The sequence below is a fragment of the Lithobates pipiens genome, unplaced genomic scaffold, assembly GCF_037356315.1.
Source record: "Lithobates pipiens isolate NorthernLeopardFrog02 unplaced genomic scaffold, aLitPip1_a1.2 Scaffold_18, whole genome shotgun sequence".
NCBI lineage: Eukaryota > Metazoa > Chordata > Amphibia > Anura > Ranidae > Lithobates > Lithobates pipiens.
This window is the reverse complement of record NW_027507758.1, coordinates 170966808-170979463: the sequence shown is the minus strand read 5'-3', so window position 1 is coordinate 170979463 and position 12656 is coordinate 170966808. Positions and strand designations below refer to the sequence as shown.

General features: G+C 40.8%; 1 protein-coding gene across 1 annotated transcript in view; it reads right to left on the bottom strand.

The window, feature by feature from the left end:
• The window catches only part of LOC143987566 (visual pigment-like receptor peropsin), a 59460-nt gene that overhangs the window by 21020 nt on the left and 25784 nt on the right, over positions 1-12656 (bottom strand). The window contains exons 3-4 of the mRNA XM_077486378.1: positions 2757-2856; positions 274-378 (exon numbers count right to left, since the gene is read on the bottom strand). Of these exons, the coding sequence (XP_077342504.1) occupies positions 274-378; positions 2757-2856 (205 nt within the window). The remainder of the gene's footprint in view (positions 1-273; positions 379-2756; positions 2857-12656) is intronic.

Genomic DNA, 12656 nt, shown 5'->3' with positions numbered 1-12656 from the left:
GTAAATAAGTACTCTTTGTTTCCCATGAATAAAAAAATGCTGTTCCCAACCTCCCAGCCTAGACAACTTAGATCACCTGATCTCTACGTACTATTTATTAGAAACTATTGTATATTTCATGCAAATATGGTTGTCTCCATGTACATGTACTGTGCATAAATACCTGTAAAATTTATAAAGATTAACTTCCTGATTTGTTTTTGCATTAATTAATACACTGTAAAAAGCAGAAAAAAAACAAGTTGCAAATGTCCATTTAATCAGGCATCTTACCTCTATAGCTTCCCCATCCTAGAAGAGGAGCTGCTGACCAAAACGTGGCTGCAATCCATATAAGTACCAGAGACACAGCAATGCTGTTTTTGCTAATGCAGTTGGCTGTAACATTACAGAAACATATGTTATACAGAGTATGCATAATGTAGAGGACACTCAGGAAAAAAGGAAAGAGGAAAAAAAAAAGAAATGAGAATGAACATTTAAGAGTTCAAAGAGGAGGTCCATACACTTTTACTTTTTTTAATGCAATATATCTATATAAGTTTTAAATGTGTTAAAAGTTAATGTATTTAGTGGTACATTGTATCATGATTGCATAAATATGCAGCAAAATTGTGAATACAGTATAAAGTGAAAGAGAGTAAAGAAAATTAAGTGAATGTTAAGAGAGACCTCCTTACTGAAATTGGCAATTTAACATGGTATAAAGGTGTCATGGGGATGTAAGACAAATATTTGTCCATACAGTTTAGATTGTCTAGCTCAGTTTATTCACCACTTGTATGGCTGCACATAATTTAGGAGATGATTTCACCTAATTTTTTCCAGTTAGAAATTATTTTACAATATAGAGATGAAATGTGTGGGTCCTGTATTGGGTACTCTAGTGCAGTGGTCATCAACCCTGTCCTCAGGGCCCACTAGCAGGCCAGGTTTGCAAGATAACTGAAATGCATCACAGGTGATATAATTTGCTGCTAAGTGATTGCAGTATTCTAGTCTGCATCTCCCTAGGTAATACATAAAACCTGTCCTGTTAGTGGGCCCTGAGGACAGGGTTGCTAACCACTGCTCTAGTAGATTACATTTGCTGTTGGTCTGTTGGATTTATAAGAATATTACCACCTTGAAAAGTATGGATTTAAAGGATAAGTTTACCCTTTGGAAAAAATAAATAGTAAATACGCATATTTTTGCAGGTAAACAAAATGTGCATTCATTATTTTTTTCCGCAGAAGCCTGTAGCGCGTGGCACCCATTATCAGTGGATTGTGGGTGCAATTTCAGGCTCCTGCTACAGCTGTCTGACCATACCTCTGTACAGGCTTTCTGTTTAAGGCTGGGTTCACACCGCTGCGGGGGGAGAACCGGATGTGATTCGCACAGCAAATCACATCCGATCTCCGTAGCACTGCGAGTTCAGCCATACAGATAGTATGGCTGAACTCGCAGCTGTCCCGCAGCAAACTCGCACAGGACCCTTTTTTGGGTCCGCAACGGAATCGGATCGCATGGGGGTTCACACCATGCGATCCGATTCCTGTGCGAGTCGGCAGATCGCACTGCGATATGCCGACGGATCTGGGGGTGTCATTAACATAACATTGACACCCCCAGCCGTCCGCATAGGGCAGTGTGAACTGCCGGCGGGAGGTGAGCGATGCGGGAAAACGCCGCGGATTCGCGGCGTTCCCGCATCGCAATAGTGTGAACCTAGCCTAAAAGCTGTAGGAAGTGTCAATAAGCTATGCGAACGCTCACCAGCACCCTAAATATGGGTGTAATGTGTAAAATTATCCTTTATCCTTTAGGCTAGGTTCACACTATTGCGATGCGGGAACGCCGCGAATCCGCGGCGTTTTCCCGCATCGCTCACCTCCCGCCGGCAGTTCACACTGCCCTATGCGGACGGCTGGGGGTGTCAATGTTATGTTAATGACACCCCCAGATCCGTCGGCATATCGCAGTGCGATCTGCCGACTCGCACAGGAATCGGATCGCATGGTGTGAACCCCCATGCGATCCGATTCCGTTGCGGACCCAAAAAAGGGTCCTGTGCGAGTTTGCTGCGGGACAGCTGCGAGTTCAGCCATACTATCTGTATGGCTGAACTCGCAGTGCTACGGAGATCGGATGTGATTTGCTGTGCGAATCACATCCGGATCTCCCCCCGCAGCAGTGTGAACCCAGCCTTAGGCTAGGTTCACACTATTGCGATGCGGGAACGCCGCGAATCCGCGGCGTTTTCCCGCATCGCTCACCTCCCGCCGGCAGTTCACACTGCCCTATGCGGACGGCTGGGGGTGTCAATGTTATGTTAATGACACCCCCAGATCCGTCGGCATATCGCAGTGCGATCTGCCGACTCGCACAGGAATCGGATCGCATGGTGTGAACCCCCATGCGATCCGATTCCGTTGCGGACCCAAAAAAGGGTCCTGTGCGAGTTTGCTGCGGGACAGCTGCGAGTTCAGCCATACTATCTGTATGGCTGAACTCGCAGTGCTACGGAGATCGGATGTGATTTGCTGTGCGAATCACATCCGGTTCTCCCCCCGCAGCGGTGTGAACCCAGCCTTAAGGAGATGCACTAACCACTCACATATACTATATCCTACTTTATTGAAGTTAGAGATTTCACTTGACCATTATAAGTATGATGTCTACTACTTCCAATAAGTGTTTTGTAGGGAGCGTTTTGTAGGAACATATAAACTAGTATTAAAATAACTTATTCTATGTTGTTTCAATCTTACCTCTTTGAGGATGACATCCTTTAATATAGCGAGTTACACTGATAAGAGTTAGTGTGTTTATACTGGCCAAACCAAACAGCAGAGTAAGAAAACCATCAACCTGTAATTGAAATGTAAAAGTTAAGATTTTGTATTCATTCTCATAGCATCATCCTTAAAAATGTGAAAAGTCTGGAATTTAAACAACAGATTTTAGTGTTTAATTCCTGAGACTGAAGAAGCTGCATTATTTGAAACACAAATACAAACAGTGGGTCTAAAGCAGGCCATAGATTATGCGATTTTCTTTTCTGCAACAGTCAGTGTAGTTGTGGAAATCCTTATTGTGTGCGCCCGGCAGGGGGTGTGGAGAACTGTCTCTTCCAGGAGAACACAGTGATTATTGCTAGCAGTTATAGCTGCTGGCAATAATCTCATGCTTGAAATTCGACATGTTGGCTGTTCCTAAGTCGATCCATGGATCGACTTGGGTACAATCAGCCTGCCAATACATGGATCGAATCTTGCCCAGTCCCTTGAATCATCTATAGCTGGCTTAAGTTGGCCATTTTTATCTAATCAGACCAAGCTTAAACAAACTTATTGAATATACAAAAGTAGTCTTACATGAAAATGATTTTTAAACATGACAAAAAAATAATTCAGACACGTTTTAATTTCTGAATTCTCTGCACATCGATTGTTTTGTCAAATCTTTATTGAATTTTCATGAAAATCTTTTTGTCTATGGTCATCCTAAGGTTCACAGGCTCACTTAAACCCCAAAACAATAAAACAAAATGTATTATCACTGATGGCCAACCTACTGTAATACAAATGGCCTCGAGTGCAGCCCTAACGTTGTCAACAAAGGGCAGCACTTATTATTTAGTGAATGTAATTCTACAGAAAGCTGTCAGAAGCTGCAGACATGCACCAGGAGATGGAGAATGATTATGGGCATGCTACATAGGATGGTTAGAGACTACACAGGAGATGGTTGGAAATGATGAATAACCAAATATACATACTACAGGAGTTTTTGGAGGCAGCGGACATCCTTCAGGAGACAGTCACAGTGTGGAGACCTTACCGGAGATGTCTAGATTGGTTCACTGTTATTAGAGCCACTTTACAAATGCTTCAACGTTTGTGCTCTCTACAGCCCAACATTAAAAAATACTTTTCCCAAATTTGATATTTCTTTCAACACGGTCTATTATATAATAAAACAGAAAAGGAACAGGAATATGTCACACAGAAAACCTAAGAAAATGTGAAACAAATAACCCAAATCAATGGAATACTGAAATTCAGTCTAACGAATGTTTCCTTCAGTGGCTTGATAAAGTATCTAGCCAAGACTAACTTGTCTGCAGATGCCCTAAGGCCTGTATAATATGTGTCAAAGGACCACATGCACTCCCTGAGCTGCAGGTTGGGCACCAGGATTTTTAGATATTTATTTTTACCAGTGCTTACATGTGGTAGCTGCATTTGTTTTCTTTGTTTTCAGGCTATTTCCCTTTAATTTCACCTAGTGATCCTGCCAGTAACAAACGTCCTGTCCTAGGGTGACAATACTTAAAATGATTGTAAAGGTTTGTGGGTTTTTTTTAAATAACAAACATGTTATACTTACCTCCACTGTGCAGTTTTGCACAGAGTGGCCCTGAACACTGAATTCTCGGGTCCCTCTGCGGCTCTCGCAGCTCCTCCTCTTATCAGATAACACCTAGGAGAAGCACTTTACTGAGGGGGTTACCTTGCGGGTGAGCTCCCGAGTCCAGCATTTGCATCCATAGGCATGAATGCCGCACGTAGCCCCACCTCCCAGAGCCCGCCTCATTGGATTTGATTGACAGCAGCGGGAGCTAATGGCTGCGCTGCTATAAATCTATCCAATCAAGAGCCGAGAACCCTGGGCAAAGAAAGAGCGCATCTCCGCCAGGTGAGATTCCAGGGCTCAGGTAAGCAAAGCTGGAGGACCGGTGACTGCCAGGTGTTTTTTCACCTTAAGGCATAGGATGCCTTAAGGTGAAAAAACACAAGGGTTTACAATCCCTTTAATTATTGTGATATATGTACAGTGCATCTGGAAAGTATGCACGGTGCTTAATTTTTTCTAAATTTTGTTATGTTACAGCCTTATTCCAAAATTGATTAAATTCATTATTTTTCTCTTGAAAACTTTGCAAATTTATTAAAAATAATAAATTAAAAAAATCACATGTACATAATTATTCACAGCCTTTGCTCAATACTTTGTTTAACCACCTTTGGCACCAATTACAGCCAAGGTCTTTTTGAGGATGATGCTTCAAGCTCAGCATACCTATTTTTGGGCAGTTTCTCCCATTCTTCTTTGAAGGGCGTCTCAAGTTCCATCAGGTTGGATGAGGAGAGTCTGTGCACAGCCATTTTTATATCTCTCCAGAGATGTTTAATCGGGTTAAAGTTTGGGCTCTGGCTGGGCCACTCAAGTACATTCACAGAGTTGTTTTGTAGCTGTTTGCTGGATTTCTTGTGCACCATGTTTAAAAGAGGCTTATTTCTGGGACGACATCCATGCAGACTAATTTGATGCAGTGTGCAGCGTATGGTCTGAGCACTGACAGGTTGACCCCTTCAATCTGCAGCAATGCTGGTAACACTCTTGCGTCTATTTCACAAGGACAACCTCTGGATAAGATGCTGAGCAAGTGTACTCAACTTCTTTGGTTGACCATGGAGAGGCCTGTTCTGAGTGGAAACTGTCTTGTTAAACCGCTGTATGGTCTTGGCCACCAAGCTGCAGCTCAGTTTCAGGGTCTTGGCAATCTTTTTATAGCCTAGGCTATCTTTATGTAGAGCAACAAATAATTGTTTCAGATCCTCAGAGAGTTCTTCGCCATGAGATGCCATGTTGAACTTCCAGTGACCAGTATGATAGAGTGAGAGCAAAAACACCAAATTTAACACATCTGCTCTCCATTCACACCTGAAACCTTGTAACACTAACAGGTCACATGACATTCAGAAGGGAAATGTCTAATTGGACCCAAATTGGCCATTTTTTCACATAGGAGTGTATTCACTTTTGTTGCCAGTGGTTTAGATATTAATGGCTGTGTGTTGAGTTATTTTGAGGGGACAGCAAATTTACACTGTTATACAAGCTGTACACTCACTACTTTACACTGGAGCAAAGTGTAATTTCTTCAGTGTTGTCACATGAAAAGATGGGGTGTATTCACCTTTGTAAGGTACTGTGCAGGTTTAGTTCTAATACGGAGGTCTACATCACTTGACCCTTGCTGACCAACCGTGACCTAGTGTAAGGCTAACAGAAAACCCATTTCCATTTCAGGCAGTTTTATTTTTAAAAGTTATAATTTGTTCACATTAGCCATTATGCTTTATCTCAACAGTTTAAACATAAGCTAATAAACGCTAAGACACAGGGATCTCCCATAGTTCCTCAGCTCAATACCGCCTACGTAACAGTAATCTCCAAACCAAATAAGAACCCAGAAGAGGTTGAGAATTATAGACCAATCTCCCTCATAAATAATGACCTCAAGATTCTGCCGAAAATCCTGGCCAACCGCTTAGCCTCCTTTATAAATAGGTACGTCCACAAGTATCAAGTAGGGTTCATACCAGGCAGACAGGGGCCAGACCAAATCAGAAGGGCCATTGATCTAGTCTCCCTTCTGCAATCAGGATGGGACGGGGGCCCCAAACAAGAAGGAATGCTTTTATCCCTAGACCTGCACAAGGCCTTCGACACAGTCAAATGGCCTTATTTATTCGCTTTACTGGAGCAATAGGGATTCAGAAATTGCTTTCTGGGCATTCTACACTCACTCTACTGTACATCAACAGCACTGATTCGCCTCAGTGGCCACCACTCCAAATCTTTCAACATAGCAAGGGGGACTAGACAGGGATGTCCCTATCCCCTTTAATATTCTCCATAGCCATTGAGACACTGGCAGTTGCGATTCGTTCCAATCCCAATATACAAGGAATTTCTTGTGGTTCCCAAATACACAAATGCGGCCTCTTCGCAGATGATATGCTACTTTTCATAACTTCACCAATCACGTCCCTCCCCAACCTCTGTAAACTCCTGAACGAATTTGCAATGGCCTCAGGTCTCCAGGTAAACTATGACAAATCCCATGCCCTCAAGATATCTCTGAAACCAGCCACAGTGGAGACGCTGCAAAGCTCCTTTAAGTTTAGATGGAACGTCTCTTTAATAGAATACCTAGGGATTAACCTTCCTGACAAAATTGCTCTATTCAGCAAATTCCCACCTACCAGAGACTTTGAGTCGCAATTGAAGACCAGGGCCAGTAAAGAACTATCCTGGCTGGGTAGGATCCACTCAATAAAAATGACACTCCTCCCCAGACTGCTATACTTATTTATAGATTAACCTAAGGAAAGACCATTTGCAATCACTCAAAAGGAAAGTCGTTAGGTTTATCTGGGGAGGAGCAGGACATAGGTTGCCTAGAAACACTCTATACCGACAGCGTACACAGGGTGGATTAGGGCGGCCAGGACTACTTTGGTAGTATTAGGCAGCGCGACATGCTCAACTTTCTACAGTCTATTTTAGAATAAGAAAAACAGACTGGATCCAAACAGAGAGACAGGTGGCACCCATCTACACCCCCGACTATTTACTATGGATCCCCTCCAAGGAAAGACCACCCATACTCTCACCGATCCTTTTACAATCCCCATCCCTTTGGGATAAATTGAAAACCCATACATTCTTAACCTCTGAATGCCCTTCCCTGGCTCACATATTCAAAAACGCTGACTTTGCTCCTGGTCTAGACATAAACTCCTTTAAGTGGTGGTTGGACAAGGTTTTGTATTGGATCAGACACTTCTTTGCTGCAACAGGCCCAATAACTATAACATTTTGTGAGCAACAACTGGAAATCCCGAGTGGGGAGAAATTCAGATTTCACCAAATACAACACTATGTCCACAAAATATGGAAAGGGAAACCCATCCCACCTAAGTTCACTCCATATGATTTATGGTCAGGACAAACCACGGATCAGTGGGGTGGAATCTCTGTTATCTACCAGTCACTAGCCAAGCAGGCAGGCAAAACTCCTTACATGTCCGCATGGGAAACTGATCTCCAAATTCAATGGGATCTTGGCAAATGACAGACATCCTTTTCCAGAACCTATAAGGGGATAAAGAATATTTCCTTAATAGAATCTAACCTCAAAGTGATGAGCAGATGGTATCACACCCCCTTCTAAATTAGTCCTCATGTATCCCTCTGCAAACCCCCAGTGTTTCAGGGGATGTGATATGAATGGCTCCATGGCCCATATCTGGTGGGAATGGAAGAGGGTGTTTAACCTAATCCAAAAAGTGATGGACCTCCAAATTTCTAGAACCCCTGCGGTAGCCCTCCTGAATACTAATATCCCAAAGACTCCTAAATGGAATCGCAAATGAATCCACTTCATTCTTTTGGGTGCTAAGTTGACAATTGCCAAGGCCTGGAAACAGCCTGAGGTATCTTTCTCAGCTGCCAAGCATAAAATATCTTGGATGATTTCTCAAGAGAAATTGACTAGTGTTTTGCTAAACTCAAAAGCACAGTTTGAGTCCACCTGGAAACCTTGGGCCAAACACATGGTTATTTCCCTCATCCCCAGAATGAAAACATAACTAGTAAGCTTCAACACTGTCCCTCCTGCTGAATGGCTCCTCGTTCTTCCACCTCTTCTTCTTCTCTTTACTTCTTTTTTTTCTTTTTCTTTTTTGGACCCTCCTCGCTTAGGTATGATGTGGCCCTATACTACGCTCTGCTTGTCAGTGGAGCACAAGTGCCTCCAGGTTCGCAAGTATAAGGGCCCTCTAGGGGCTCATAGGCTAGACACGCATACCAACTCAACACACGCGGTGCCCTTTACCCACCATTTCACTTGGTTGCACTGTCCCAGGGTGGCTGTCCCGGCACAGTTTGATCCCTTTAGAGGTGTCGAGGGAGCGCTCCAGGACGTCTGGAACCAGGTAATGCTAGGCACGTGTATAGTGATGCATCATCTTATCCACCTCTAAATTCTCACACTGGAAATATCTTAATTGCTTTTTATATCTGTAAGTGAGTTTGCCCATTCCAAGCCTACAGAAGGTATTTTATGTTATGTTGCATTGTACCTTGATATGGATGTATTGCATGTTTCTTGTTTTCCGTTTTTGAAAATAATAAAAACTTTGAAAGTAAACATAAACTAATAAAAAAAATAGCGCTGCTGATATAAAAAAAAACAGTCACCTTGATGTCCCTGCGCAGACCTGCAGCAAGCTTCCAAAATTCTTATGTCACTGCTGAACGCTGGACTGTTCTAACAAGCAAAGCTTCAACACTTCCGGCTGGTTCCCCACCCTTTCCTGTCTCCTGCACATTCCTGTATGCCATTATAGCTTAAGATCAAAGTTATGATGACTGATTCTATAATAAGGAATACATTAGGAGCAGGCCTTAATAACAAACTCCTTTGCTACCCAGAATTGTAGAAACATTGTCTGGCATAACTGGCTGCAATTTGGACTTCATGACACATACAACATGTATGTGCAGGAACTGCTAGGTGCTTATCTTTAAGACTTGCAACAGTTTTTTTTATTTAAATGACAAGGTCTCTTTGGGTGAAAGCTAAGAAATGTATTTGTAATGACCTTTGTACTAAGGCAATGTATTTGTCATCATTATGCCAGAGGGCATTTGACATCATGACTAAGTGATTACCTGATAGTGGAACAGTCATAAACTAGCCTAAGAGATTAACAATGTATCTTTCTTTTACAGTTACATTTCAAGTACTGTAACACCAGAGCCTCAGGCAAAGAGAATTGTATCACTTTTGTAAAAAATAATGATTAATTGCCTCATAGGTAAAGATTGAATGCCCCAAAGCTACTATGGGCGTTACTTAGCACATCTTTGCCATCATTGATAAGAAATGTAAACCAGCCCTATTTAATGAAACAAAAAGAAAAAAACAAGATCCTTTATTTAAATCAACCAGTCAAAGTTTATATTTCAGTAATCTTTACTGGAAAAAAACCAAAAACAAATAAAACAATGACTATATCTTGCTTTCCCTTTAACAGGAGAAAGATCTGTTATAACAAATGGCCAAACGATGTAACTAGAGAAAAACAAATAATGAAAAATCAGTGGAAGAACAATTATTTGCTCTTTGGTTACAATGTTACAATTATTCAGTTAGTATAAAAATTGTAAAACGTGGACTACTTATCTATTTGCTGTTGAATGTTGTGTCATTCCTCCCATCCCCTCCCTAAACAGGAGTAAGGGGACATCACTGCCCTAATAATGACGTACTGTTACTAAGTTAGGATATCACCTAATAAGGTAATATTATAATAATTAGTCAATTGACATCAATGGGAAAGTGATGGCTTCTTGCCCTCAACCCCCTTCTGCAAGTTATCATAGATTTTGGTAGCTACATTTGGTTTACTAGCAAACCTGATTTGTTTAGTTAACTTGGAAAGTTAACCACTTAACCACTAGGCCATGGACTGTAAACAACAACTAGGCAAATGATCAAACACTTTAGTCGTTTGTGCAAATATCATAATTAATAGGTATATAAAACAGGCAAAACTGGATAAAGCTAAAACCAGAGAAACAGCTAACAAAATCAAATCAGCAAACTTGTGAATCATGGCTCTGTTAAGAGTCCATACTGCATTGGGGCAATTATTATCACCAGTTTATACAAGCATACTTTTTTGTACTAAAAAAACTACATAAAACTAAGGCCAACTCTGAATTTGAGACAGCATGCTGCCTGTGTCATACTAAAAAGCATGCTGAGAAAACAAGGTGTCTAGATGTTACTTGCACTGCAGAGACTCTTGTGAGCAGCTCTTTACTCTATCTTCATATCTACTTCTGGATTTACTCACAAGTGTGAAGAGATGGTTAAACAGAAATGAAAAAGAGTATGCGCAAATTGATAATGGAGTATTTTCTTGGAGCCAAAAGCTATGTTTTACTAGATCAAAAGTGACTTTTAAAACTATGAAAAGAAGTAAAACACAACACAACAGAGATGAAGGGACACAATCCATGGGAAAAATAATAATTTATATGAATATAGGACACCCCTGGTCATCCTAAAGTAGAACAATAAGCAAAATGTTTTTTTCATTTTGGATAGAATAAGGGAGGGTAATAATCCCTGTTGGTTTATTTTTTGCCATCTGTGCCCCATTTATGGGATTAACGTTTACTTCCTGTCCCATAGCAAAAATAGTAAGTGAAAGGAAATCCCTGCAAATTAAGAGACTCGCTTGGGGCCCCCCGGCCACCATAACTAGTGTCCCCATTGGGAGATTTCCCCTCTATTACTTTTCTGAGGACAACCCAAAATTTGGGATTTTCATTTACTTTCACTTTCCATGATAATGGTAAACAAGACTAGTAGAGAGGATGAATCTCTCTAATGGGGCCACGGAGAGCAATTGAATCTGACAGGTATTCTAATCTCTCTCCACTCTATCCAAAACTAAAGAAAAGGTTTTGCCTTTCATTATACTCTAAGAAAACGTAACGTGGGTCTATATTTACATCAAGCTAGAGGTTTAGAAGGTACCTCAAGTTACATTGGCTAAAAATGTCAATCTAGTCCTGTACTTTTTGTTGGAGGATCTCCAGTTCTACTGTTCTAAGGTATACAATCATGGTACCACAAATAAAGAATCCATAGACATAGTATGCTACTCAAACACCCATTACAATAGCCCTTTCATGCCTAAGCCTATTTGTGACATTTGTTGTTTACAAGTTAAAATCCATATTTTTTGCTAGAAAATTACTTAGAACCCCCAAACATTATATATATATTTTTAAGCAACGAATCTAGAGAATAAAATGGGGATCATTGTAATATTTTATGTCGCACTGTATTTGCGCAGCGGTCTTTCAAATGCTTTTTTTTTTTAAAAATTCAGTTTCATGAATTAAAAAAAACCTAAATAGTATAGTTAGCCCAATTTTTTATGCCAAGTAAATAGATACCTAACATGTCATACTTTGAAATTGCGCAGACTCGTGGAATGGCAACAAACTAAGGTACCTAAAAATCTCCATTGGCGACGCTTTAAAAAAAAATGAACAGTTACCAGATTTGAACACCGTTTACATATGCGCGACTTAAATGTGCATTTTCTTTGCATGGGGATGGGGGTGTTTTATATATATATATATATATATATATATATATATATATATATATATATATATATATATATATATATATATTATTATTTTTTTTTTACATTGTCTGGTTTAAAAATAATGTGATCACTTAAACATTCCTTGTGACAGTAATAGGTGGTGACAAGCAATCTTTATGGAGGTATCGGGGGTCTAAAAGACCCCAAATCCCTTCTTTGCACTTCAAAGTATTCAGATCACCAAAAACTGCAATACTGAACACTGAAGTGATGTTGTGACGTTGCTTTCATGTTTACACAAGGAAGACTGGAAGGAATCCGTTCCGGCTTCAGGCATCATCCTGGTATAACCCCTTAAAGCCAAGGTCACATATATGCGTACAGTCGGCACTAATGGGATAGACTATTAGATCGTTCATGACCTGACACCTTATAAAATAATCTTCCACCCAAATAATAGTAACTCTATAACAACAACTGAATGCTGACACTTCAATAGTCTGCTGGTGCCATGGATAGGGTCCTACTTGGCATTATTCTACCTTGTAAGGCATAAATGAAATTTTCTCTTTACCAAGCTAAGGTGGTATTTAAACTTCTCCAATATTAAGGCTACATCTTAGGCCAAGACTTCCTGTGATAAATCCTAATGATTGGAGAAAGCTTCCCCTGGGGCCC